The 26,035-nt window shown below is 43.4% G+C and overlaps 1 protein-coding gene across 1 annotated transcript in view; it reads left to right on the forward strand.

Annotated features, from left to right (window-relative positions):
* Positions 1-23,235: 23,235 nt before the first annotated feature.
* The window catches only part of NAV2 (neuron navigator 2), a 201,904-nt gene continuing 199,104 nt past the window's right edge, over positions 23,236-26,035 (forward strand). Inside the window, exon 1 of the mRNA XM_049780979.1 lies at positions 23,236-23,700. Coding sequence (XP_049636936.1) covers positions 23,261-23,700 — 440 coding nt within the window. The 5' untranslated portion in view covers positions 23,236-23,260. The remainder of the gene's footprint in view (positions 23,701-26,035) is intronic.

Raw genomic sequence — 26,035 nt, forward strand, 5'->3', positions numbered from 1 at the left:
AATTTTGCAGTTAAAACATAGGTTTAGGCCTATATTCGCTGTATCAGAACGTTCCTGTGCTGCAACTGTATGTACCACAGTGAGCCAATCACAACAAGCAAAGGTTCTACTGTAATAGACTTCCTCTATGACTCTGGCCAATCTGAGCAGGCTTTTGACAGTGTAGATTCGGGTCCAAAACATTGTCTAATTTGCATGCATCAAAAGCCTGCTTGGATTGGCTGAGTTAGGGAAGCAGTCCGAGCAGCCTTGCAGTGATTGGTCCCTTACCATAGGCACCTTTTCTGGCAATTCCCTGGTGGCGTCAGTTAATCTCCCCCACTACATGAACCAAACAACACCCCATCCTCGGACCCTAGCACTGAACCACCAACACAGTTTGCTGGGTTTTGCCAGAAGTGGCCCCCAGATCTCCTGAGTATTGTTTGGGAGCCCCCAAGAAAGAGATTTGGAAACTGCGGCCTGATTTTTTTTGTTGTTTGTTTCGTTTAGCGGCACATTGAAACATTTTTCGGATATACTCGGCGTATAAGACGATCCCCGATTTTCGGTTGACCTTTTTTTTTGTTTCAAAAGTCGTCTTATGCGCCGGAAAATACGGTAACTCAGTGAAACTCACAGGTGGCAGAAGCTCCAGGTCCCAGACTTTTTGGCAAGGTTTTGTTTTGCTTTGTTTGTTTTGTTGGAGAAGAGAAAGACTTTATTACTGTCTGTCTGTCACTCTTTGTTCCTTGTTCCTGTTTAGTTAAAATGCTTGAGCTTGTAGATCACATGTCTTAGCTTCTTAGGTGTCCTATCCTTCTCTTGCTGAAAAGAACTTTTATTGTTGAGTGACATAGGTTTGCGATATAGCAGATTTTTCTGAAAGTTTCAGGTGAGGGAACTGTTGCCATGTTAGCAAATTCACAGCTTAGAACTGAATATTGCTTTTTCCTGTTTGTAAAAGTCTTCCAGCGTTCAGCTGCTGGGAATATCTCAATGGCAATGTTATTATTTTAACACTTGGGCTTCTTACTCTGTCATTCATTGCCCTCCTCTCCCCACTTCAGACAGAGCTGATTATTTCTGTCTTATTTCCATCCACATCACAACCTCAGGGCCTCATCTTTCACACTGTGAGGTGTAAATAGATCTACAATTATGTGGGATCCACATAATCACACAGAGAAGGGGAAGTGAGTCCAAAGCAGGGTAGCCATGTGAATTAATAAACCAAGATAATCATGAGGGAGAAAAGCATGGAGTCAGGTTGGCTTTTAGCCACAGGGCCTCCTGGCCCCCCAAAACTGAAAACTCTATTCATCAGCTCAAATCCCAAGCAGGAGAGGGAGGGTCATGTGAGAGACTAAAGTACTTATCAGGCTAATTTAGTTTAGGTGGTCTTTTACATGTCAAAAGGGATGGGTGAAAAAGAAAGAGGAAGGTTGGGAATGTCTTTGTTTTGGGTAAAAACCAGTGTTCCAATAAGGAGGTACTGGAAGCTTCTAAGAGAATCTCTGTGACTGGGGCAGAAGATCTGTTAAAAGATCATCTCCAGGGCCGGACAGATAGCATGGAGATAGAATGTTTGCCTTGCATTCAGAAGTATGGTAGTTCGAATCCCAGCATCCCATATGGTCCCTGAGCCTGCCGGTAGCCATTTCTGAGAGCCAGGAGTAACCCCTGAGCACTGCCAGGTGTGATGACTCCCCACCCCCCCAAAAAAAGATCATCTCCAGATCCAAAGCTCTGCCTAGAGATGGCAACTTTCCACTGATGGTTTTTTTTGTTTTGTTTTGTTTTTCGGGCCACACCCATTTGTTGCTCAGGGGTTACTCCTGGCTAAGTGCTCAGAAATTGCCCCTGGCTTGGGTGGACCATATGGGACAGCGGGGGATGGAACCGCGGTCCTTCCTTAGCTAGTGCTTGCAAGACAGACACCTTACCTCTAGCGCCACCTCGCCGGCCCACCACTGATGTATTTTAAGGATGGGCACAGCGTGCCTACCTCTCAATCCAGGGTATTTATTGATGCACAGTTTTCAGTATTGACTTAAGTCTGCCATTCTAGGATCCTAGAGTCCCCCAGGAGCTTAGTGTTTGATGGCTGTAAAATAAAAATATCCACAAGTGGCGAGATACTCCCCGTCCCAAGCTCCATGTTTCTTTCTTTCCTTTTTTTTTTTTTTTTGAGGTTTTTTGGGGTCACACCCAGCAGCGCTCAGAGGTTATTCCTGGCTCTACGCTCAGAACTCATCCCAGGGACCATATGAGATGCCAGGATTTGACCCACCATCCTTCTGCACACAAGGCAAATGCCTTACTGCCATGCTATCTCTCCAGCCCCAAGCTCCATGTTTCTAATCCCTTAGGTGAACAGGTCTGATGAACCAGGGTAGTGGCAGAGAAATAGTACCAAGCTAGTCAAAAGATTAATTGGAGTTAGTCTGCCTTTTCCTCATGGCCTTTCTGCCTCGTGGCCTCTCTCTGCCATGTTCTTTCTCTCTGGTGAGACCAAAGCTTGTAGATCACAAACCAATTTTCCCAAACCCCAGAGGGGGAAGATCCAGTAATCCAGGAGGGCTTTTACATATCCAAAGAAGAGGTTATGAGGAAAAGAAAGTCGGGGAACATTTTTGTTTGGGGTTGATAGCTGGTAGTACCTTACAGATGGCTTTTAGAGGAGGCTTGCAAAACCAGGGAAATCCTCACATTTGATTGCCATGAAGAAGAAAATGCCATTGTTGCAAAGGGAGTTGAAATGAAGTGAACATCCAGCATGAGTCACTTTCTTATCATTTGGTCCTTCTGTTTAAGCATTTGGAAGCAACAGAGTCCTGTGGGCTATCAAACCCCTGTGAGCTGGCCTGGTCACACTCTGGCCTACTCCTCAAAGCTTCTGCCCTCTGGAGCAGTGAGCCATTCCCTGCCGGTTCCTGTTTTATTGTAGATCCAACCTCTCTTTCAAAAGTAGTACTTTCTCTGGGTACTACTTTCTGCTGCTCAGTTCTCACTTTTTTTCCTCCAATTTTCTAATTCACCAGCCACATTTAAAATCAAACGTGTTTTCCTCCTAGACAGCCTATTCTGACCTGAGACTGAATTTAAATTAAATCTCTTTCTCATTGTCCCCTGGCCAGTGCCCTACCTCCTTACTGTCTCTCCTTATCTTGATTCCTTATTATCTTGTTTGTCCTTTATTATCAAGCCAGTACCTTGCAATTGGAGGCTGACTCACACTCTTTCCTCTCTAAGTTGTCCCAGATTTTGAGTTTAGAGATGTTAGGTGAATATTTATCAGTAAAATAGATAAATCAAAGAGAATGACCTATAAAGATCATTTTCAGCTTAGATATTGGAGCTAGCAAATGTCTAAATGTTATTTAACATTGAAAAAGCTACTTGGCCTTTGTAAGCCTTAATTTTCTCGGCTGTAAAGCGGGTATGTAGAGTATCTCCTTAGAGAAATTAGGAATTTCAAGTAAAGTACTTAGAGCATGTTGCCTTTTACACAATAAATGTTTAGTGAGTTAATGTGCTTTTAGTGATAAAATCATGAAGAACAAATGTAGAGGAATTAACTAGTATTCTGGGTATGTGATAGAAAAAAGCATTTAACTGGAAGATAAATGATCCTATTTTTAAAGAATGTCTGAAGCTGTATCTGTGGTTTTTGGTAATGGATACTAATGTTCAGCAATGCATTCTGAAGCATCCATAAACTTTTCAATTAGACCCAAGTTTTCTAAGGAAAAGAAATGGAATAACATGCTTTTGAAAAAAAGCAACCAATGTGCATTAAAGCATGAAAGATTTTGATGTTGCTGTGAACTGGCATGAATAGAAAATAGAGTTAAACTGGGACAGTACCTTCTAGTTATTTAAAGTGGTGTTCTTCACTTATTTGCACCTGTGGCTGAGCACCCACCTCCCCACCCCAATATTAGTCCATGGACTGAACACCAAGGTGGGAGATTATTAATGTTAAAAGTTTCTACACCTGTGTATCAGCACAGGTCTCATTTTGAAGACCACTGGTTTAAAGTATTAATAAATAATTACATCTTTGCATTAACCAATGTATTTTTTTAGGTCCCTGACCTAATAATGTTTTTTTATGTATTCACCCATTTAATCCATTATCTTGAAGCAGAAACTAGAGATAAAAAAAAAAGCTGAATAAAAAACACAGAACCTAATGCCTCAGGTTTCCCAAAATCAGTTATATATCACCTCCTGAAGGGGACTAGAATGATTCTAGGAGGACTGTTGTCCTAGGTGCAAGTGATAGAATGAGGCACTTTTGGTTTGTTCAACTTTAAAACTGGAGATTTTTCATTCAGGAGATCTGAGTGATTTTTTTTTCCTGCAAAGGTGTCTGTAGGGCAAATAAATTTGGGAATCTTTGTTCTAGTCCTAAGGTTGACCACCTTTCTCTTAAATGAGCAAGTGGTGAGTATGTGGAACATTAAGGGCCATTAGATCTCTGTGACAGCTACTCTGACCTGTCATTATGGTAATGACAGTATATCAGTGAATGAGCATGGCTGTATGCTAATAAACTCTATACACAAAAACAGGTCATGGGACAGATTTGGCCTTCAGTTTGCTGATTTTTGTCATAGAGGTGGGTCTGGCTACTGAGTGATAAATGTCTGTGTTGGGCACAAAGGGCTGAGCTTTATAAGTTCTGAGTATGAGGAAATGAGTAGAGGAGATGGTGGGCTGTGACACGTGACACTCATAGGAAGAAATGGGATAGGGAAGTGGGGCTGCAGTTTGAAAAAAAGGAAACTAAACAGAGGCCTGATGAAAGAGATATTTTACTGTTTCTTAATGGAGAAGCAGAGGATACAGACATAATTAAGAGACCAGCTGCCTTGAGCCCGCACTAACCAGCCCAGACACTTGCAATGACTTTTCTGTTCTTAGAAGATATAATTGGAGAGTCTGGGGCCCACTTAACATTTTTGCACATCCCCAGGATCTGCTTCCTCCAGTTCTCTGTGAAGGAGGTTTTCATCCCACACAACACCCTGAAATGGAAGCTTCCTTGCTTGTTGGTTTCCAAGAGTCAGCCACTAAAAGCAAGCATCTTGTTCTTGAAAAGTTTCAATAGCTTTTGTGAGTTCATTGTGGTGTCACAGGGAGAGAAGTGGCATCTTATGTGTCTTTAAGTTTACTTGTCTCCTACATTTTCCCCCCTTTTTGTTTTTGATTTTCCTTATCTCCTGAAGAAGCTACTCCTAGAACTTCAGCTTCTGGCCCCAGAAGCTTATCAGGGACTATTCTGCTCTGCTCTCCCATCCTGCTGGAAATTTAGATACTCTCTTTACTGTAATAAGGGCTTCCCAGAAATGCTCTTCTCCCTGCTTCTCATCACAAAGTCTCCCTATTTCAGTGCTTTTTTTTTTAATTTAATAAAATAGGCTGTGGTCAGGGCAGCAACTGGATTTGAATCTTCCTAGCACATTCTCCAGCTGTGTAGTGTCAGACTAGTGACTCAGTCTTTCTGATTTTGAATTTATTCTTTTTTAAAATAAGTGTTTACTAATGTCCTCTGTAGGGATAATTGGGAAGATTCAAAGAGAATCTGGCTTTCAGGCTTAGTCCTAGTTGATGCAGGGCTGAGGCTTGTGCTTTTCTTGTTTTATTTTCTTCTTGCAGTCATAGATTAGGAAAATAAACTTGTGCTGGGGTCACTGTTATGCCTTTGTTGCATTTTTATTGTTATATGTGTATCTTGACAGAAGTCTAACCATTTGCCTGATCTTCTGGATTGAGAATTGGGAGTGACTAGTCAGTTGTTTCCTGTTCTTTAAAACTATCATCTTTGCTTTTGTTTGATCAGCCAAATTTTAAAAGGAATAAAGGAACTGGGGTTGTTTTGCCAGCTCAATCAGGGATGTAACTCATAAGGACCTGAAATAGTGAGAATAAATTCAGTATGTGTTCTGAATGAAGAGAATGTATGTGTATTGGATGAACAGGGAAAAATGATATTCTGATTGAGTTACATGTCTCAATTTTCAATATGCTTGATCAATATTCTTTTTTTTTTTTTTGGTTTTTGGGCCACACCTGATGACGCTCAGGGATTACTCCTGGCTATGCGCTCAGAAATCACTCCTGGCTTGGGGGACCATATAGGATGTCGGGGATTGAACCAAGGTCCGTCCTGGGTCAGCCACATGCAAGGCAAGCGCCCTACTGCTGCGCTACTGCTCTGGCCCCTTGATTAATCTATTCTTGACTGTGATTAGTTTTAGGAATGGATTTGGTTTGCCAGATTTTACTCTGATCAATCAAATATTATCTTTATATATTATTGTGTCCTTCTTAGTTTATTTTTGATCTGTTGTTTTGTTTTGGTGCCATATCCAGCTGTGATCAGAGCTCACTCTCAGCTTTGTATTTAGGGATCATTCCTGGTAGTATCTTGGGACTATATATGGAAGTGCCAGGAATAGAACCTGCCAGAGTGCCAGAAATGGATCCCAGGTCAGCTCATGTGCAAGCCAAACAACCTACCCAATGTGCTATTGCACCAGCCCCCTTAGTTTGATTTTTAATCACCAAATTTGGGTGTTTGGGCATTTTATTTTCTCTTAATAGTAAAAAATTGAGATCTGGAAGCTTCATACAAGAATAATAAAACATGGCTTTCATCGTCTAGTAAATTTTATCAACTAAAGACTGAACAATCACCAACTCTCAGACTGAGTTAGATAACCACCTTTGTGATCTACAGATCTTCCCCCTCAACCACTCTTTCACAGATTGGGGTTACTTCTGATGCATAGTATATTTTACCCATGAGACTTGATCCCCTTAAAAATCATAGACTATATTTATTGTTGTGTCTCTAGCGCCTGGGGAAGAACCTGGGCACTCCTATGATGAAAATGTTGGAGGAGATGAGATGGGTGGGAATGGGATAGGCTAGATCTATTTCCAAAAGTGGACTATACTATACTAATGAGAAGAGTGCTGGAACCTTAGTTGGGGAAGGGGCATAATAGTAGCCTCAGTTCCTATAAGAAGGTGCTTTCTGTTGGTTTGCCTAGAGAAGGTAGATTTCCAGGGAGGTGCTAGGAGATTTTTTTTTCTGAAAAGTAGGCAATAGACCAAATTAAGTTTGATATATATATATATATTGGTTTTTGATATATATATATATATTGGTTTTTGGGCTCAGGGGTTACTCCTGGCTGTCTGCTCAGAAATAGCTCCTGGCAGGCACGGGGGACCATATGGGACACCAGGATTCGAACCAACCACCTTTGGTCCTGGATTGGCTGCTTGCAAGGCAAACACCACTGTGCTATCTCTCCGGGCCCAAGTTTGCTATATTTTGAGGTAGTTTAGAATTCAAATAATCACTGAGTAACTTTGAGTCCCAGTCATATATATTCATGGTTACCATACCTCCTGAATTCATTATTCAAAACTGACAAAGATCCCTGTGGAACAATGATTAATAAACTCTGCTTTGTGTGCTTTGCAACATCAGTTTGATTGTTGAATGAGCCTGGTTTCCCCATTACAGCTTATAGCCCTGTGCATGGGTGAAAAGTACCTGAATCCCTTTTCACCATCATTCATATGAAGAGCCCTTGGAGTCTTACAGAAACAAGCAAATGTTGCCAGGAGTGTCTGAGTCATCATGGCAGACAGTGAGAGCTGTGTGTTAACAAGGGCCCCCAGTGAGCTTGGCCTAATGGACAAGGCTCTTGGGCCAATACCTGCCTTCCTAGGGATCCTGTTCACAGAGGACTAGAGAGGAAAGCCTGCCAGCAATCTGCAGTCAGCCTGGGTGCGGCAGTGGAAAGCTGCTTTCAAAATCTGGTTACTTTGAGGTGTGGTGCTGGGAATCTCAAGAAGAGCAGTTCTTTCTTCCTCTGTGAAGTCAGGTCAGAGATGATTTCTGGAAATGTCCTTAGTTCCACAGCTTATGGAAAACTACAGTGATACCCATATTTGTCACAGCTATACCTCACTTGAAGAAAGTTCACTATCAGTAAGTAGAATGAATTGGTGTGGGTTATTACTCCACAGAATGGAAAATAGGCCCATTGTTATTCTTTTGTTCTTCTTGGCTAGGGTTGAAAAGCTGGGTTACCATCTTCATTTAGTGGTGCCAATAGATGTACAGTTTGGACTTCAGATTTTTGGCTCTGTCTCTTCAGAGCCATCACCTTGGGCAAGTTGTAATCCTTCTGTGCTTCAGGAATTTCACTTCTTAAAAGAAAAAAAAGTCAATGATTAAAGATCAAAAGCAGTGGTTTTGGGTTCTGAGAGACAGCGTTTTGCCTTGTATGCAGCCGATTCAGGATGAACGGTGGTTCGAATCCCAGCATCCCACATGGTCCCCCTGAGTACTGCCAGGTGTAACCCAAGAAGAAAACAAACAAACAAACAAAAAAAGCAGTGGGTTTTTTTAGCTTATGATGGTCCATGGCCTAGCAATGGACTGTGTTTATAAAATAGTGAGGATTGCTGCTCATAACCTCTTAGTATGGTCTCTGGTACATGTGAGCACTCAATAAATAGTACCTATTGAGGCTAATTTTATTTATTTTTATTTTATCTGGTTTTTGGGTCACATCCTGCAGCGCTCAGGGGTTATTCCTGGCTCTGTGCTCAGAAATCGCTCCTGGCAGGCTTGGGGGACCATATGGGATGCCGGGATTCGAACCACCGACCTTCTGCATGCAAGGCAAATGCCTTACCTCCATGCTATCTCTCCAGCCCCAAGGGGCTAAGTTTATATATGAAAAGTGAGGCATCACTCTGTGCATTCAGTCTAAGAAGGACTGTATATATAATAGTGACCCCAACATGTGCACAGCACAAAGGTGCAACAGTCTACACTGCCTGTGTTTGTCATTCTGCACTCCCACACTGGTGCCTGACAACACTGCCTAACAATTCATTTCTCAGAACATATCCCTGCTGCTAAGCAACATACATAACTGTCAGTTGGGAAAGCTTTTCTAGACTAGGTAACTAGTTCTCACTTACCAAAGGTATTAAGGTGAACTTGAACCTATCCATAAAAGACTTGTATAGTTCTGGGGATTAAGATATGTCCCACAAAGCAGAAAGAAACAGCTACATTGCCTTCTTGCCCCTTTATCATGATAATTTGGCTTTTAGAAGAAGCTATATAGCCTTATAGAAGAATTGACTTTATTTGCATGAGTGTTTCATTTGCAAAACCTCAATCTGCTTCCGATTTGTCACAGCCTGGCTATGAAACACACCAGGGAGAAGTTGCTCCTGATTTAAGTGAGGGAAACCAGTAGAGGGATTGACAATTTTAGGGAGTTTGTCTTGCTCAGGTAATATATATATTTTTTTAATTTTGGGTCCCACCTGGTGGTGCTCAGGAGTTACTTCTGGCTTTGCACTCAGAGAAAGCCGCTCCTGGCAGGCTTGGGATGCTGGGATTCGAACCATGCTCCATCTTGTGTTGGCCACGTGCAAGGCAAACATCTTACCACTGTACTATTGCTTCAGCCCCTTATCTATTTTTTTTTAGAATAAAAATTCTGCTTTTCTGGGGCCGGGCGGTGGCGCTGGAGGTAAGGTGCCTGCCTTGCCTGCGCTAGCCTAGGACGGACCGCGGTTCGATCCCCCGGAGTCCCATATGGTCCCCCAAGAAGCCAGGAGCAACTTCTGAGCGCATAGCCAGGAGTAACCCCTGAGCGTCACAGGGTGTGGCCCAAAAACCAAAAAAAAAAAAAAAAAAAATTCTGCTTTTCTGTCAGGTCAAAAGGCTCAGAACTCTGGTCAAGTGGTTTATGATCAGTGATATCCACCAAGCCCTGAGATTATTTGATCTATTTGATACCAAGTATTAGCAGCGTTGGCAGAACTGAGAGAAAAGACTGCATTTTGATCCTCAGTTCCTGCACATCTTGCCATAATACAATCAGAGACAATAAAGAATAGGCCAATTCAACTCTCCATTTCGGCACTGATTCCCCTCGAGAAATATGCTAAGCCTGTTTCTTTGGGTTGGCGTCAGATTTTGATTGGCAGAAAGAATAACAGCAGAAAGATTACATTTTACCAGTCCTCTAAATTTTGAAGCAGCAATCTTTCAGTTCTTACTCAACAGTTTGACATTCTCTCTCTCTCTTTTCTTTTTTTAAAGACTCTCCAGGAGGGGAAAATTCTCTTTTTCCTCTAGGAATTTGGTAAAAGTTAGGGAACTTTGCTGTGGAAGCTTTGGAAGCCATTGACAAAAGACTTGTTGAAAATGCCGTTGTCTTGTGCCGAGAGCAGAGCAGATGGTTAACTACCATCTCATCTCAGGATGAGTAGACTTGGGCATGTGGCCAGAGTGTGTGGACTTTTCAAATAAAGCTGTTGAGGGGCCAGAATAGGGGCGGAGAGATAGCATGGAGGTAAGGCATTTGCCTTTCATGCAGAAGGTCATCGGTTCAAATCCCTGCATCCCATATGGTCCCCTGTGCCTGCCAGGAGCAATTTCTGAGCCTGGAGCCAGGAATAACCCCTGAGCACTGCCGGGTGTGACCCAAAAAACACAAAAAAAAAAAGAAAAAAAAAAGCTGTTGAGGGGCCAGAATAATATCAGCAAGTAGGGTGTTTGCCTTGCATGCAGTTGACACTGGAGGACTCAGCTCCTGGAGCTCCTGAAGAGTGATTCCTGAAAACAGAGCTAGGAACAAACAAACAAATTAATAGGAAATAAAATCGGCCAGCACCCATCTAATTGACCTTGGCTAGTCTGCAGTACTTTATTTTACCTTATTGGTAAAACAGAACCTTTATTTCCTATCACATCAGATATAGAATACAAATGAAAATGTGTCAAAATTCAGTGCTTTCTGTAACAGGCTCTGAAAATGCTATCATCCTTATTTGTATTTGATTTTTAATATCAGAGGGATTTTGTCATGGGAAATTTTCTCAAAGTTCTCTGTGTGTAGAGAGCTGTCCTCTGTGTGAAGAAAGCTGGAAGAAGAATTGCAGAGGGGGTTGGAGAGATAGCATGGAGGTAAGGCCTTTGCCTTTCAGGCAGAAGGTCAGTGGTTCGAATCCCGGCATCCCATATGGTCCCTTGTGCCTGCTAGGGGCGATTTCTGAGCATAGAGCCAGGAGTAACCCCTGAGTGATGCCAGGTGTGACCCAAAAACAAAACAAAAAAAATTGCAGAGGACTGGAGCAAGTAGTCTAGTAACTGCTTGAACCCACAGGAGTGATCCCTGAACACAGAGACAGGAGTAAGCCCTGAGCACCACCTGGTATGGTCCAAAAACAAATACAAAAAGAAGTAGAATAGGGAATACATAAAACCAGGTTGGCTTGGCTCCCTTGTCTGCAAGAGATCTTGTTTGTAAGGGATCTGGGCACCCCATCCCAACCATACCTTCCACCTCCAATAGTTGTTGACCCACATTCTGCATGTTCTACTCTTCAGAATAGACCTAACTGGAGGTCTTCCTTGACAAGTTATGCTGCCACCCTTTGTCATTGCTCAGTGTTGGTTGCAGATAAAGCAAAGGTATGAGGAAGGCCTCTCAGTCACCAAAGTCATTACATGCATGCAACCTTCTCCAGGTGACAGTGTCCATCATTCTGTCTCTGCTCACTGTGAGTGAGATAGGGCATCCACAGCTTACCCTAGGCCAACTCCAGTTTCTCAGTATGTTTTAGTCATGCTCACATTTCCTCCACATGGTATTGAATCCCTCATTAACATGATCATCACCTGGGGAGCTAGTTCAGGCCCAAGTACTGGAGTCCATCCTCAGAGGGTCAGCGCAGGGAGTTTCAGTTGGCACTGGAAAAAACTACTTGATTCAATTAGCTCAGTGAACAGCTCTGCATTCTACTAGCCATAAGATCCTGGGGGAGTCATTACCTGTCCCAGACTTAGTTTACCCTTTGGGGAAAGAATTAACTTCGAGTGATTGGTGTCATAAGAACTCTTTTTGTATTCAAAACCTGAAGATATCGCATATCTGGCAGCAGCTTGGGCTGTGTGTATTTGGACAAGATCCTCCTCTTTCATGCTCTGCACATCTTTCTGTTATAATCCAAGATAAGGTCATGTTTTGGGAGCCACAGTGTCCACTTGCTAAGTGGCAGTGAGTCTGTTGATACAAATCCTCCACTTTTTTCTCTTCTCTTTCTCCTCTCTCCACCCCCCCCCCATTCCAATCCCCAGTATGCTGGGGAGCCATATGCAGAGATGAGAAGATTAAACCCAGGTTGGCCATATGCAAGGCAAACTCCTTTACCCACTATACTATATCTCTAGACCCCTTTGAAAAGACAATTTTTCTTTTCAGGAATTCTGCTGCCTGGCCAGGACTTCTGCTTCCTGTTTTTATGCTGTTTTTCTTTGTTTTTGCTTCAGTGCAGAACCCATAAACTAATCCTTCTAAAATAAAAGGGAGCGGATAGACATTAAGGGCACTTAATGCTCAAAATGCCTCTCATGAAAGCACTCCTCAATCTACTAGATTAGTCCATCCCAAGTCAAAACAAGGGTATTTTCTTCTTTCTTGCTTAGGCCTGCTGATTAGAGACTGTTAGATGTTGAACAGTTGTCATGGCTGATTTGGGTTGTAGACCCCTTTCCTGTCCTTTTTCTCCCTTAAAGTTATTTTATGAAGTTCATTCTTTGACAATGTGTATATAGCTGTAGCATTATATATATCTATAATATATATATAGCATTCACATTATTCATTATCATATTAGATATTGCCAGGGAAAATAAGCCTTTTGAAAGGTCTGAGAGTCTTCCCTTTTCACCATACTTCCCTTTTCACCATACTCAGGGAAAAGAATTGTGGCTTAACACTTGTTTGGAGAGTCCTATTTTGGAGTGTTCTACTTTACCCTATGAAAAATCTGGAAATTTTGGGCTATTTTATTAGAGGAGAGCCAGTAGAATCTTTTAACTCTTTTAGAAGGATGCATTTATAATAGCGTACAACCATTACACTCTGCCAAAGAGCCATTAACTGTGGACAGTGACCTCCTGCAAGAATGAGATTTGCCCCCAATAAAGTGTTTATAATCTCTCTGTGAAATTTCATACACCCTTGAAAAGAGAGAGATGCTTTTCTGCAGCCAATTTTGTACTTTCTTATAGCCATATATGGCACAAGATAGAGAAATGGCTTAACAAATTAAACAAGAACTTTCTTTTAAAACACATTGCTTGGGATTTTGAACAAATAAGTTCAAGAGAAAGGAAAAAGATGTTTGGGGGATGAGAATACTACAGTAAATGAAAACTGGAGCATAGGAACAGATTTTACTTTTAAAGGTATCATCCTTAAAGTGTTGGCAGTAAAATGAGTTTTCTCATTCTGCTGAGTAGGATTTTTAAAGATAAGTGTGGGAAACCATAGATGTAAAGATAATGTGAGCAACTACCAGTGGGAAATATTTTAAGGACATATTCTTTTTCTAAAGCATTACTCCAAGGTCCCACATAAGCTCAGCAGTCTACTGATTGCTCCCCGCAAGTTAACCTTTGGTTTTACTACTTCTTTCTGACATTAAGTGGAGTTTGAATATCTGCCTTGTAAAATTAGAGAAAATGTAGCATGAACGATATAAGATAATAGTGCTTCCTAACTTCCTTTTACTACATTTTTTAGCTACCAGCAGAGAATCAAATGACATAATTGTCTGTCATTTTACTCAGAATAAACTGTCAAAGAAAAAAATACCTCATCATCAATGAAAAAGAAACACAATTGAAATTATTTCAGCTGTGAAAGCATTTTTTCTGAAAAAAAAATGATGAAATGAAATGGAAACTGATTCATGCTGGACACAGATAGCTCCTGTCTCATAGGATAATATACTGCTGATTCTGTGTGTTTTTAGCAGTTCTTTAATTTAGGGAAATTGTATATGAAGATATTGGTATGTTTATGTTGTATACAACATATTTGTGCCATTTTCATTGGCCCAGTAAAGCAGGATTTCTTCCATACTGAGGAGAAATACATTAAAAACATCACTAAGATTTCTATTCTTTGGTGTCCTCTTGATTTTATGGAGAGCAACTGGTGTGATTGTTTAACCAAGGGGGCAGGCTAGGCACACCTAATCTTAATTGTAAGCCAGTGGGAGAGCTCCAGTGTGGGTAGTTGTTTTGGTTTGCAGATTTATTTTTTTTAATTCACCATTTCTGAGCACCTGGTATGTCATCAACCATTCTCATAAGTCAGCATGGTGCAGCTATTAACCCTTGTGATAGCAGTAGAGTGGAGGACCCCCAGGAAAGCCCAGACATGCAACCTGTGGCTCTTTGTATAAGATAAAGTTCTTGCTTTGGGGCTTCTGGAGATTTTCTTGAAGGAATATCATGGAAGTAGATTGGGTCTAAGGTTAGGTATAGATGTGAAGATAGTAACAAACACACCAAAGATGACCAGTGACGGCCACTCTAAGAAAGAAGACACAAGTGCAACCAATTAGAATTAATTAATTAGAATTAATTAATTTACAAGACCTCCTTGATGGTGAATTTTCCTCTAAGCAAGAATAAAACAATGCTCATAATGAATAAAATAATTTGCCTTTGAGCTAGAATAAAAAAATGCTAATAAGGCAATATTCCACACCAGATCTTTTCATGGTCTTTAATACCCCACTGAACTAACAGAAAGTTTCTTTTGCTTAAAGAATATTTTTTGAACTCTGAGCCCTTAGCAGGCCCTGTACTAAACACTAGGAATAAAGTTCATTTCTCATCTGTATTGGTCTACCAATTGTTATTGTTGTCTAATATATTAACTTCTATTTTTGCATAATGATCAAATGCGTGGTAGAGTATTTGCTTTTGTAAGCATTTGAGAATGCACTCTCTGACATTAGATCCATTCACATTATTGCCAGCCATGCCTGCCCTTTTCATGTTGTCTTCTTTCCCTGATGTACCTTATCCTTTAAACACAAATTCCCCTTTTCCTTCATACCATCTTCAAACTCTGGAAATCTACATCCCGACTCTTTAATTGACCTCTCTGGCCCCCTCATAGACTTGTACACTATTACTCATTTCCTGACTGATGTATTTCACTTAACCTAATACTTTCAAGGCTTACCCAAGCTGTAGCATGTGTAGAATTTACCTCCTTTTGAAAGCTGAATTCATTTTCCCCTGAAAATATGTACCAGGGCATATAAAACCTCCAACTTTGTTGTTTTCAAGATTGTTTTGCCTATTTGAAATCTCTTGAGATTCCATAAAAAATTCAGTATAGGATTTTCTATTACTGGCAAAAACAACAACAAAAACCAACTTCAATCAGTTTTGTTTTGGGGCCACACCCATAAAATGCTCAGGGGTTACTTTGGATCTGCACTCAGGAATTTGATATGCTGGGGGCACATCAGCTGTATGCAAGACAAGTACCCTATCTGCTGCAATATTGCTCTGGCATTGACTCATTTAGTTTTTATAGGAATTGGATTAACAATGTACCTTTGGAAAATATTTCTAGGGTTAAAGCAATAGCACAGCAGATAGGATGTTTGCCCTGCACTCGGCCAACCTGAGAGAAACCTGTGTTCAATCCACGGCATTCCATATGGTCCCCCAAGCCTGCCAGGAGTGATTTCTGAGCACAGAGCGAGGAGTAACCCCTGAGCACTATTGAGTGTGGCCCTCCATAAAAAATATTTCTAGTTTGGATGCTTTAGGAGCCTGTGAAATTGTAGACTCAAGGAGATGTGTGTGTATAAATATACATATACATACATACATATTTGTGTATATATACCCAGGTCCCAGCTTCTTCTTTCTTTATTTTCCTTGGTTCTCATACCACTCCCTTCCTTTACTTTTTTTTTTTTTTTTTGTACCCCTCAGGTTCCCTCCAAGGAGGAATTAGAATAAAGGCTGTGTTTAAGCCTGTGCTTTCAGTAGCAGTCATTGATTATAGAAGCTGAAAACTCCATGCAGGGCCAAGGCACTTGATGAAAACACAATGTGGCTTGAGTGAGGTTCACCAATTCCTCTGTCTGGTAGCTGAGTGTGTTGTAAAGAGGCCACCTGAGCAGCCCCAGAAGCTATTTCTAGCCTATGTGGCTGCAGTCCTGTCCATGCACTTTACTGGGAAAGAACTGGTTTTAATTAGCCTAACAAATTTGAATGTTCAAGATGAACACCTTGACAAATTATAGGAAATTGGAAACATTTTCTCAGGCCCATGGATCAGTAGTTTTCCTGAAAACAGTGGAGGATTTAAATGGGATGTCTCTGGATAAGTGTCAAAGTCATAGTGACTAGCCCAGAGGTCAGACACTGAAATGCAGCTGCCGGTTCTGCTAGCATGGGGACCAGACCACCAGCATCTCCCTAACTGAAGACCTGGGCCTCATGTTCATCCTCATAGAGCAAAGGAAGAAGAAATGCTTATTTATCTGCCAGGGATAGTATTTTCATTGAGAAAGTATTTTGATTACTGTCAGTGAAGGTTAAGGCTGGTTGCCAGAAAAACCAAACCTTTTCCCTCCACAGGAGGATTAATGCTATTTGTCAGCCTTAAAAAAAATTTTTAAGACTGTTCTTCAAAGACAGCCTGTCTGCAATGTTTCAAATGAGACTTTTCCTTTTTGCCGAGATTTGACAGTTAGTGGTGGTTGAATGCTGGAAGCTGGTCTCAGAATTGACGAGTTCGAGCTGTAAAACTCCATCCCTTAGAATAGAGTTTCTCCAGGTTTTTCCATCACTGTCCTCCTCTGGCCTTGTTTCTTTCTCATGCCCCCAACCACGTTGTCCTTTTGTTTGGCTCCCTAGACTTCTGTCATGGCCCTCTTGGAATAAACTTGGCCCCCATACGGTGATCATGTGACCTAGTTGAGAAATATTGCTCTGGAGGATCCTAAAATATGATCAGGGATTCTGAGATCAGCATTTTAGAACAAGGACTAGGGTTGATTGCATTATCAAAGTTTTTTGGCATAGAGTAAGGCATGTTTTAATATTTTTCAATTTTGTCTTGGGTGTTTATTGAATGTTGATATAGTGTGTCATTCTTAACTCTGTTTAAGAGTAAAAAAATTCTTTTTGCTGTTTGGGGGCCATACCTGTCAGTGTTCAGAGCTTACTCCTGGTTCTGCACTCAAAACTAACTCCTGGCAGTGCTTGGGGAACCATAAAAGATGCTGGGAGTTGAATGCATGTGAGACAAGTATCCATAGCCCTTAGGGGTCAAAAACTTAAAGCCTTTATTTTGAAAAAGAGTTTGGGCCCTGTCTTGTTGTCAAATCTGGCTATTCTCAGCAAAATTTCATTTGGTAAGAAAATCAAGCTCACAGAGTAACTATTTCAGATGAGATTTGAGCCTAATCTTTACTTGGAACTTCTGATTGGATTTCCAAATGACTTATTTCCCCAAAGAATTGATAAACATATTTCTAAAATATTTACTGCATGTTTATGGATAAGTATTTCTTGATTTAGTACAATTGTGTTTCTCATCCTTCACAAACCTGTGACTATTGTGAAATCTCAGAACTACTTACGTTTTTATTTATTTCATATTTCCCTTAAGAACTCATATTTTAAATATGTATTAAATGTTCATGAAACTTAATTTATATATTGATTGGGAACCTATTATATTTTTAGGACCACATCTAGAAGTGCTCAGATCTTATCCCTGGCTTTGCACTCAGGTATCTTTCCTGGGTAGATCGGGAGACCATATTGCGTGCCAGGTATTGAATCTAGATTGGTTGCATACAAGGCAAATGCCCTACCTGCTGTGTGGGTAGGCCACCTCTATGGCTTCTTGCAGTCTATTCTAATATGCAATAAAATACAAAATAATTTTGGCTTTTGGTATGCCATACCTGGCACTAATTTAGAGCTTGTCAGCAGACTATGCAGTGAGGAGGATTAAGCCCAGAGTACCTATATGCATTTCATCTTTTTAGTCATCCTTCTAGTCCCAAAGTATATTTTCTAAAATAAAAAAATTTATTCATATGCCATTTCAAGTATTTTCCCTGTATCCATGGTTCAAAGACTATTTTTGGAGAACATTGCTATACAGAACATGGTTGTTTTTTGTTGTTTTTTTTTTTTTTCAAGTCTTTTTTCATAGGATTTATAGAATCATTGTAAAGATAACAGTTCTCGGAGCCAGAGTGGTGGTGCAAGCAGTAGGGCATTTGTCTTGCACTCGCTAACCTAGGATGGACCACTGTTCAGTTCAATCTCCTAGCGTCCTATATGGTCCCCCAAGCCAGGAGCGATTTCCATTTTTTGGGGGAGGGGGGTCACACGCAATAGCGCTCAGGGGTTACTCCTGGCTCTGCACTCATCACTTCTGGCAGGCTCAGGGGACCATATGGGATGCCGGGATTCGAACCACCATCCTTCTGCATGCAAGGCAAACACCCTACCTCCATGCTATCTCTTTGGCCCCTAGACAGGAGCGACTTCTGAGCGCATAACCAGAAATAACCCCTGAGCATCGCTGGGTGTGGCCCCCCCCAAAAAAGGTAACAGTTTTCATAAGCCTCACATCTAGTTTTTCTAATATTAATATTATACTTATAACCAATATTAATACTTCACATTTTCCCCTTTTTTGCCATACCTAGAGGTATTCGGGATTTATACTTGGTTCTATACTCAGAAATTACTCCTATAAGTATTCAAAAGCTCATATTCTAGGGATCAAGCTGCAGTCATCTGTGTGCAAGGCAAGCATGCTATCGCTGAAATATCTCTCTGGCCCCCCTGCAGTGCTGCCTTTTATAGCTGAGATGAGAAGCCTTGATATGTCCTGGATTCCTTATCTAGAGGTGCTCTATGGAATGCCAAGTGGAAATGCCAAGTGGAAATTCAAAAGCTGTGTGTTCTATATTTTCTCTCAGAGTTGGAATAGGCATACCCATCCTCTTTAACAGGTGTATGCAGCTTTTGGAAGGACACTCGTGGAGCAGTGAGGGAAAGAGGGAGAAACTCAGCCTGCTCTACTGAGTCACCCTAGTAATCAGCGGGGTGATAGATGTTGCAACCTGGTCACCCTCACCTTCAGCTTGAAAAGTCTGAATAAAAACACCAGTGACTAGGGTCTAGAGCAGTGATGGCTAACCTTTTTGAGCCTGAGTGCCCAAACTGCCGCACAGTGCCTGGTTCTCCCAATGGCCAGTCCAGCCCTGTTGCCAGGTGAGCTGCAAAGCAGATACTGGCACACTCGCCTCCCGCCATGCCACATATCTTAATTGTGGACCCCTTCCTGCCTGCCAGCTGCAAGACCTTCGAGTGCCATAGCTGGCACGTGTGCCCTAGGTTCTCCATTGAGGGTCTAGAGAGAGTGAGTGCAGGATAAAAGGCACAAACCTTGCCGACTATAATTCAAATACATTAAAATGTAAACTCCATGAAGGTGGGTATTGATCTTTGTTTTTCATGGATACACTTGAGATGCCAAGAATAACATCAGATATACAGAAGATGTTCCTTGGAGGAGTGGATGTTGTGAGGAATGAATACATTAGTTAATGGAGACTTGTGTCCCAGATCTGGCCATGAGAAACCCCAGAACTCTGGACTGGAGGCCACTGTTACCTAGAGAGCTAGTGGCTTCTTTGTTTGTTTGTTGTTATTTTTTTTTTTGGGTCACACCCGGCAGCGCTCAGGAGTCACTCCTGGCTCTATGCTCAGAAATCGCTCCTGGCAGGCACGGGGGACCTTATGGGATGCCGGGATTCAAACCACTGTCCTTCTGTATGAAAGGCAAACACCTTACCTCCATGCTATCTCTCCGGCCCTCGCTAGTGGCTTGTTTAATGAATCTTTCTTCCATGTCTAGCCAAGTTCCTTCACCAAGAGATCAGAAACATACCTTAGCAGTAGAAAAGGTCTGGATAGTATAGATATAGGAGTCAGATAGTAGAGGTTAAGGCTTTGCACAAAACTGACCCAGAGTTTATTCTCTGACACCATTTGGTCCCCCAAACACCACCTAGATTGAGTCCCAGAATACTACCAGTTATAGCACCCCCCCTATTCCAGAATAACAATACCTATAAAGTACTCTTTAGCTATTTAAGTGGCTCTGCTGATGTGTATTTTTTTCTTCTTCTCTGTTTTGGTTTTGGTCCACCCCTAGAAGTACTGGGGGGAAGATTGCAACTACTCCCAGAGGTGCTTGGGAGACCATGCAGTGCCAGGGATCGAACCTGGAGCACTAATAGGCTAAGTGAAATGTAGTCTTTATCCAGAGAGCTAACTGATTGCAGTAACTAGAGCACAGTGTCCATGGCCCTGGGTTCAACTCTCAGATAGGTCCTTATCTGACCAAGTGCACCATGTTCGGGAGTATCATCAGCCTGCTCTGAGTTACATTTTTCTCACTCCCAGCCCCTTGGCAACACACCATGTCATTCCAGCATTGTATCTCCTGAGCCCTGAGAGTTTCCTAACCACCACCAAGCAGGCGTTTGCAGCCCCAAAGTCTGGTGGCGTGGGTGGGTGTACTCCTTTCTCCAAGCCTGTCTTCAGCTCTTCCCAGGAAAGGGTTTGACTCAGCACCCCTGTGTTGCTTTGGGGAGGAGTGTCCAGCTTTCTCCCTTCGTAAGCCCAGAGCCCCAGCAAGTCAGGAAGATATATGTGTTCTACAGCACTGGGAGGTCTGCTTTGGATCACTCTGGAGCTGTGGCTTCCCCAAGCAGCTGAAAGCAAAGGAAAAGTTTGCAGAGCAGCGCCCGTGCCCCACACAGGGGCTGCCTTCACTCGGCTATGGCCGTTGACATTTAAATCATAAAAAGCCGCTCTGTATACAGTTTACTCTGCTGCTGGGAGGCAGCCGAACATAGGTATTTAAGAGGGAAAAAAAAAAAAGGGAGGCAGAAGAAGCAGCCGTTAATCCGGACAGGCTTCTGGGCACTGGAGCAGTTGCGGATGACAAAAGTTAATCAGAAACATGAGCAGTTTAACGGAAAACACTTGTGAGCATTGGAACAGCGGCCTCGCCTGTCAGAGTGTCTTTCCTGGGGATTTGCTACAGGAGAAAGTGGCGGCTGCTTGGGTGAGTGTTATGATGAAGTTGCGAGCACGGATGTGCTGCTCTTTGGGGTTTGGGGACTGCTGCCTTCTGTCTTCAATGCCCGGTGGTCATGTGGGTGGAGGGTAGTGTCACAGGGCTGGACCTACCCTGCCGCACTTTCCCTGCTTTCATGGAGATGGAGTATTCTTGTTCCCCCGCAGCCTGGAGAACAGGGCTGCCCTCTTCATGGCTGTGCTCCTGACCAGGGTGGCTAGCAAAGTTTCGTTTGGGAGCTGCTCTCCCTAGAATAATTCTGCTTCTAGTTTGGAAATTCGTTGAGGCTTTTCTGAGAAAAGAATCTGGCCAGGGATGTATTGACTGAGCGCCAAGGGGAAGCCTTGACTCTCAGATAACCTGAGTGTTTTCTTGCCTATGGTGAAGCCATGTGTACGGCATAATCTCAAGCTCAAAAGTGTTTTCTTCCGATCCAGTCGGAATTAGGACTTGTGAATCCTCACAAGTACCAGCAGAGAAGATCTTTATATGCTTTGTCAGGATTTAGCCATTTCGGTAGGTAAGTATACTCTCTGAAGATTAGATGTGATTTATTTATTTTTAAATCTGTTCTGTTCAAGTTCTACACTACACTGTTTTCTCCGAGTTCAGTGGTTTTTATTTTTTAATTATTCTTTCTCTAAATTTGGTAACAGGATAGTGTCTGGGAAGAGGTACAGCAGTTAAGGTGCGTCACTAGCAAGTGCCCAAACTGGGTTCAATTCCCAGCATTACATGATCCCCCAGCATTGCTAGATGCAACCCTGTAGACCTCGAGCACCATAGGACGTGGGCTGGGTCTCCCCAGCACTACTTGGCTGGAACAGCATAAAATTCTTGGGCCCTTTCATCAAACCAACAACTCAGTTGGCTGAGAATCATCGCTCTTGAGCAAAGAGTCAGAAATAGCCCCTGAGCATTGCCAGGTGTGGCCCCAATGCTTTCCTCCCCAATACAAAATAATCACTGGGCTGGAGAACTAATTAGCTAATTAACCAATGGACTGAGTGTAATAGTTTGTGTGCAAAAGGCCCAGACTAGATTCCTGTCATCACGTCGTCCCCTGAGCTTAGCTGACAGAAACCCCTGAGCACAGAGTCTCTGGGCATAACCTGTGACTACCATAAACAAACACCAAAAAAAGAAAAAAGAAAAGAAAGAAAAGATGTTTTGTGTCTTTTTTTCTTTAGTTTCATAGTGGTGCAGATTGCAGATTGTGAATTTGGGGTGGGAGGTGTTGTCTGTAAATGTAGACACAGAAACTTGCACGTTCATTTCTAAGTCAGTAAGCACCAAATACCAGCCTGCAGAGCAGACACCAAAACATGCCTGGGGGGTGGGTGGGGTGGGTGAGAACTGTATGTGAATTTGAACTGTAAATGCTGGTGAGTAGGAGGAAATCCAGGTAGGATTTCCCCTTGAGCCCCAGGTAATGCCGGAAGACTCTGGGAGTCAGCATTGGCTCTGCCTGTGGGGTACCTCTCACTCCCTCCTTTTAAGTCTGGTCCCCATATAATAACCCAGGTCTCCTTTTCTTCCTCCTCTCCGCAGAGCCTTCGGTGAGCCCAGCTTCCTCCCATTCTGGCATGAGTGAGAATGCACCTGCCATGCTGGAGTGCTCGCCCCCTACTAGCTGCAGCACTTCCTCTGCCATTCCTCAGCCCGGCTCTGCCTCCAAGCCTTGGCGCAGCAAGTCCTCAGGCAGTGTGAAGCACAGTGCCACCTCGTGCATGCTCTCCATCAAGCAGCCTGTGCCCGAGGGCCCCCGGCCCACCCCTGAAGCCATGAAGCCAGCCCCCAACAACCAGAAGTCTATGCTGGAAAAGCTCAAACTTTTCAACAGCAAAGGGGCTTCCAAGGCGGGTGAAGGCTCAGCCTCTCGGGATACAAGTTGCGAGCGCCTGGAGATCCTGCCCAGCTTTGAAGAGAGCGAAGAGATGGAGACCCCAGGCCGTGCTCTTTCCACCCCAGGCACCGCATCCAGCAGCCCCAAGATCGCCCTCAAGGGCATCGCCCAGAGGACTTTCAGCCGGGCCCTCACCACCAAAAAGAGCTCTCCAAAGGGCAACGAGAAAGAAAAGGAGAAGCAACAGCGGGAGAAGGAGAAGGAGAAGGACAAAAGCAGGGACCCGGCCAAGAGAGTGTCAGTGACAGAGAGGCCAGACCTCCGCGAAGGTACCAAGGAAGACCTCATTGGTGCTGCTGTGATTGAGATGCCAAAAAAGTCCTCCAAGATCGCCAGCTTCATCCCCAAAGGGGGGAAGCTCAACAGTGCCAAGAAGGAGTCCGCCACCCCTACCCAGAGTGGGATCCCCAAACCGGGAATGAAGAGCATGCCTGTCAAATCCCCAAGTGCCCCTGCCCCTTCCAAGGAGGGTGAGCGGAACCGAGCTGGGAAGCCGAGCTCAGGGCTTCCCCAGCAAAAGCCCCAGCTAGATGGCAGACACTCCAGCTCCTCCTCCAGCCTGGCATCCTCAGAAGGAAAAGGCCCAGGAGCAACCACCCTGAATCACAGCATCAGCAGTCAGACTGTCAGTGGGTCTGTGGGGACCACCCAGACCACAGGAAGCAATACTGTCAGTGTTCAGCTACCTCAGCCCCAACAGCAATACAGTCACCCTAACACTGCCACGGTCGCACCTTTCCTGTACAGGTAAGTGCTGCCATCCCTCCGGGCACTCAGGCCTATTTACCTGGAAGGACTTGCTGGTATCTCCAGGGTCCCTAGACTATCGAACAGCTCTCTCCATGCCCTATAAAGGCGGGCACACTATACTAGTGGAACAGTGGGTGCTGCTGCAGTACTAGGGGGAGAATGAAAGAAAGCTAAGTTTGATCTGGCTCCAAGTAAGTGGGTGCCCCTGAGAACTGTGAGAATTCAAAGGTGTTCCTGGAGCAGCTGCACTCAAATGTCACAACAGGGTTCTGTAGCCCACTGCTGGCTCCAGCATCCATGCTAACACATGCCCATCTCTGAAACTGCAAAAAGCACAAAACCACTTTCTGATTAGGTGAGACTTCAGAAGCTCTTTTTTGGGACTTGCAAAGCCTCACTTTTGGGTCACTTCACACATTAGAGAGTGTGATCTCAGCTGCTCAGATCTCAGATGGTGAGATATTTGGGTGAGGAAGGCAAGACCGGAAGGAAAGGGCTGTGGTAAGGGAGTTCTAAAAGTTCAGAAGTCTGTGCAGTTTGGAGAGAGGCATGGGGATGCTTGTCTGACTCCCATCCTGCATCTCTCTATCAACTGTCCCACTTGTTCTCCCCTTAGACTCTAACTCATCCCCAGACTTTAGAAACCCAGAGGAGCTGTTGCTTCTTTTGCTCAGACTTGGGAGACTCTCTTATGGCTCAGCTTGCCCCATATTTTTGCAGAATAAGTTGAGTTTTTTCCAGACACATGCCAACCTCACCTCATCGCTCAACCATGCGCTAGTGATAAGTCATGCATTGGGCCACGAATGACAGTTGACTGCAGAATGGCTGCAGGGGACTGCTGATTGAATGCCATTTTCTAGATCCATTGGACATTTGTAGCCTGGAGTGCATCACAGAGGATCCACCACTATGCATCCTCACTATAGGCAAGGACATCCCCTGACAATCCCACTGACAATCTTGTGTCCCAATGAGGACACAAGCATGCATGCATTAAGGAAAATGCATTTATGCTCATGTGTATTTCCCTGGTTGCTTGTTGGTGCAGATTTATGCTTGAGCTTTTAGCTTCCTGTATTCCCAAAGAACCAATCAGTTCTTTCCTATCTCAACTCCTGCTGTTTCTAGGCTCTGTCTTGCCAGATTTGAGAAGTAAGCACATAACCCACTTTTCTCTCCTCTTCTTCCTCCCATCCAAACTCCACACACACACACATACACACTCCGGGAGGCCAGCTCTACCCATCTCTCTGACCTGTCATTCTATCTCCCCTTCAAAGAGGGTACCTCTGGATGGTTTCATTGATTGCTTGTCATCATTTTGTTTGTTTGTTTTTTGGGGGGCCACACCTGGTGATGCTCAGGGATTACTCCTGGCTAAGTGCTCAGAAATTGCTCCTGGCTTGGGGATCATATGGGACACCTGGAGATCAAACCACGGTTCATTCTAGGCCAGTGCTTGCAAGGCAGATGCCTTACCACTTGCACCACCACTCCAGCCCCTGCTTGTCATCTTTTTATAAAACAAACCAGACACTTAGTAAGCCTGAGAAGGGCTCAGTCATTTCAGAACTTCTCCCTGGTCCACACCGGGCTTCTCAGGCTGTGAGTCTCCGAACCATGAGACAGCTGAATTGTGCCCCAGGAAATTTTTATCTGTCCAATAGCATGATTCATGCATATGCAGGCTACTGTTCACAGCTTTCTAATTTGCATACTCAGAATTAAAACGATATGGTGATCTTGGACCACCATCCTGCCCATCCCTTCCTGTTCCCTCTTGTTTTTGGCTATAATTCTCTGAGAAATTAAAAGGCATTTCAGACATTCACATCTTTTTCTGGAATGCTAAGCTTTTCTCTGAAAGAAAGAACATTTTTGGAGGGGAATGGGGTTGGGGTGGGGTGAGGTGATGAGTTGTAGTCAGGAGTTCTCAGAGTGTTTCCTGGGGGAGGGAGAAAGGAAGAGAGGGAGAGTGAGAGAGAGAGAGAGAGAGAGAGAGAGAGAGAGAGAGAGAGAGATATGGAGGAAGAAAGAGAAGAGAAAAAGAGAGAAAAGGAGGAAGAGGAAGTGAAGGAGAGAGAGAGAGAACAGGGATTAAGGTCCAGGACTTTTCATGCATTTAACTGATTCAATCTCTGACACCATATGGTCCCTCAAGCATCATCATGTGAGACCCTGGAAGACCCTCAAGAGCCAGGTTAGCTTGTATTATCCTAAGCACCATAGAGTCCCAGCAACACCATAATTTCAAACCTTAGAACTGAAATGCTGGGCCCGGAGAAATAGCACAGCGGTGTTTGCCTTGCAAGCAGCCGATCCAGGACCA

This window comes from Suncus etruscus, chromosome 9 (genome assembly GCF_024139225.1).
Source record: "Suncus etruscus isolate mSunEtr1 chromosome 9, mSunEtr1.pri.cur, whole genome shotgun sequence".
Classification (NCBI taxonomy): domain Eukaryota; kingdom Metazoa; phylum Chordata; class Mammalia; order Eulipotyphla; family Soricidae; genus Suncus; species Suncus etruscus.